Source organism: Vicia villosa, unplaced genomic scaffold (genome assembly GCF_029867415.1).
Source record: "Vicia villosa cultivar HV-30 ecotype Madison, WI unplaced genomic scaffold, Vvil1.0 ctg.000428F_1_1, whole genome shotgun sequence".
NCBI lineage: Eukaryota > Viridiplantae > Streptophyta > Magnoliopsida > Fabales > Fabaceae > Vicia > Vicia villosa.
The window spans coordinates 978294-981676 of NW_026705204.1; the positions used below are offsets into that span (position 1 = coordinate 978294).

At 33.6% G+C, this 3383-nt stretch overlaps 1 protein-coding gene across 1 annotated transcript; it reads right to left on the bottom strand.

The window, feature by feature from the left end:
* Positions 1–263: 263 nt before the first annotated feature.
* Positions 264–1254, bottom strand: LOC131628182 (homeobox-leucine zipper protein HDG2-like). The gene is made up of 3 exons (XM_058899050.1): positions 1183–1254; positions 578–673; positions 264–491 (listed from the first exon to the last, which is right to left on the bottom strand). The coding sequence occupies exons 1-3, from the start codon at positions 1252–1254 to the stop codon at positions 264–266; spliced, it is 396 nt and encodes a 131-aa protein (XP_058755033.1).
* Positions 1255–3383: the final 2129 nt, after the last annotated feature.

A 3383-nucleotide genomic window follows, 5' to 3' on the forward strand; every position in this document is an offset into this window, starting at 1 on the left:
AGTTGATGAACACCTTAAAAAATTCTATAGTTAATAAAATAGTAATAACAATAAAAATATTATATTGATAATTAAAAATATTACACAAATATTTAGAATTTATATGCAGCTTAAAAAAATAATTACGTATATAATCTTGTTTAAAAAAAAAAAGAGATATTAAAAAAAGTTGTATGAATAGTTTTGTTGTCTTGCTCAAAGTAAAATGTCAACACCAAATTTACATTCATAAGCCATCGCTTTTGTTTCTGGATGAACCTACCTCAAGTCTGGATTCTACAAGTGCTTACAGTGTAGTTGAAAAGATTAGTTGTTCCGTCCGGTAATATAGCGAATCCAGATGGAAGAAGTGCAACATAATCAGGATCGCCTCCATTTAGAACCACATTCATTGCAACTATGTCCACAGGTGCATATATCACAAATGATCTTGTTGTGTCTGTGCAACTCTCTTGTAATATCAACATGTTGCTTTGGCTTGAATTTGCACTCTACATGTTACATATGAAAACAAATTAATATAGTTTTTTCATAAAAAATTTAAATGATTAAATGTAACATAAATTCAACAACACACATTCACTCGAAGTAGCGAAACGCAGTTTCCAGTATCTCTTCCATTAGCAATATGTGCCATTTCTTGAACAACTCCACCATTAGAAAGAATATCCCACTGTTTTCAACAGGTTCAAAATGTTACATGAGTCATATAATAAATATAATTAAATGTTACATAATTAAAATAATGATTTGAAAATAATGTGCATAAAGTGAGATGACATAAGATAAAAAAGGGAACAAAATTTCATGCAAAAGTTTATTAGAGTCTTGATGAAAAAGTGCAGTAACTGTCACACTTCCTGGAAAGGAGAAGTGTTAAAACATCAAGGAACATAACGACCAGTGGTGTTTATCCATGTTTAGCTTCTCAGTTCTACCAAGATTTCTCAGCAAAAGATTTATCTGTCTGGATTTACAATGGCGTAGTAGGAACCCCGCGTCGCCCACCATCATGGACTCCAGCTAGAACTCCGGGATGGACTCCTGGGAAAACACCCTGATCAGGACCAAGAAGTTTTGTTTCCAACCAACATTCTGTATCTTATCAGGAACCTTATTATAACCAAAAAGCGCAGACGGATGTTAGCCAGTCTATGGAGTATTCTGCAACATCATATGCACCTTCATATGAAGAGTTTGAGATTGACGAAGTGCTTGATGAGCCGGACCTTGGACCCAAGTATGCAAACCCATGGTTGCGTGAGGTTGCGGTGCTCTCATGGCAAACGCTACTCAATGTAATTCGAACTCCATAACTCTTTGCCTCCCGTGAGATTGTGCTGACTGTTATGGCACTTGATGAATGGAGCATGACTATCTGCTTCTGATAGACATTTTTTACAGTTCTGTCCACTCTGAAATACAAAGCAAGCATTTAACAGGTTACATTCATACTCTTATTTCGAATTCAAAAGTCAAAGTGGAATTGACCAAGTGTGAAGAATGCAGTGCACAGAAAGATATTACACAGAGAAACTCATTCATGATAACATATAGTGGTTCTTACATTTAGATCAGGCTGCAATATTTTTTATAAAAGAGAGTATTAAATGATATAGGCTGCAATATTCATTTAACTATATATGCAATACAATCAAAGCAAAACCAAGCAAAACCAGAAACATAGGAAAACTATTATCATCAAACTGATAGCATAGCTTCACAACCAAACAAAACCACCCCAACAACAAAAACCAAGCAAAAGCAAAACCACATTTCCGAAGCTCTGCAGATCACATCTCTAACTCATAACATAAAATTCAAGAAAGCAAGGCCATTGTAGACAGAAGTTCTACTCCTCCCGGAAAATTACGCTGTCGCCAAAAAGTATGCTCAATCCCGCCTCCTCCACCGCGTGAAGCGATCCACTTTTCGTGTGAATTTTTCATATGAGCTGCGGAAACACGTAAAAAATAAAACTACAATAAAATACTATCCATATGCGGAACCAAAGTTCACAGTGGTTGTACCAAATGTCATAGATGCCAGTAGGGAAAAAATGAAAGTGCATAGCAAGAAAAACCAACAAAACATCAGCATAAGTTTTCAAAACATGTTCACAAGTGCAGAATTCGGGTGAAAACTTATGTTCGCACGGGTACAAAATGTCAGCATCAGTTTTCAGAACATGTTCACAATTTAGTTCCTACTTCTATTGAATTTGCTCCGCTTTTGCCTCTTTTCAAATCTAGATCAACAACAAATACACTCATACTTTGTAATTTTCAATAGGGTCAAGCAATCCTAGAAATGCTCCAAAAATATATGTGATAAAATGTGCCCTGCTGCACATAGTTATGTTCACCTTAAAAGCAATTTAAGCATTGCCATCAAAATTCATTACACCATCTCATGTTCACATTCGTGTTCAAATCACTTCAAATTGATATGTGAGAAATGAGATTCACAGAATCCATTTGGTATATCTGTCAAACACAACTATATGTACCTTTATTGTAGAACTTCGTGCACTAACTTTGTCAACCAAATGCATTAATCGTGTTAGGTTGATTGAATATCTAAAATTCTGTAATAAAAAAGAAGATGGAAAAGAAATCAATATAAGTTTCAATTTCAAATCATGAAAACAACCCAAAAAATCTCAGATCAAATGTAGTATATTGCCCAAATAATTTATCAAAAATTATTATGAAAAATGCAAAGTAATAGTTTTAAGTCTAATAAGCATACATGCACTGAATACACATCATAACCACAATGCCTCCAAAACAGATATGGTGTTTAAAAGATCATAAAACTCTTCTAAGAGTTGCTTCTCAAGTGTAACAACTTTTGCCAAATTTGACAGTATTGCAGCAGTCTTGTCAACCTGTTGATAAAGAAACTTTCAAATATGAATTCAGCCGCCATAAATGATAAAAAAACGATATGACAACACAAATTTTGACATAAATTTGAATGTCAATATAACTACATTAATCATGAATTTGGACATATGACAAGTACAAAATAACAGCTAAGAAATATATTGGATATGATTCAACTGTGACTATAAGTAAAACAATCTAACTACATTAATGATTACTTACATTAATGTTTCCTGCAATGAAAAGGATACTGGTGTGAATCGGTTCACATTGATATAAGGTTGTTGTACAACTATCTCCACCTTCTTTCTCTGATAAATCAAACATAAACTATATTCAATCATATCAGCAAGAAAATTCAACGAAATACAAACATCAAAAGAGTAACGATTATATCTACAACATCCAAAAACCGAAAGCACCAAATACAAATTATTCATGCTCTTACCTTAATGTCGATTATTTCGCCTACAAATCAATGATGGAAGTTAGATT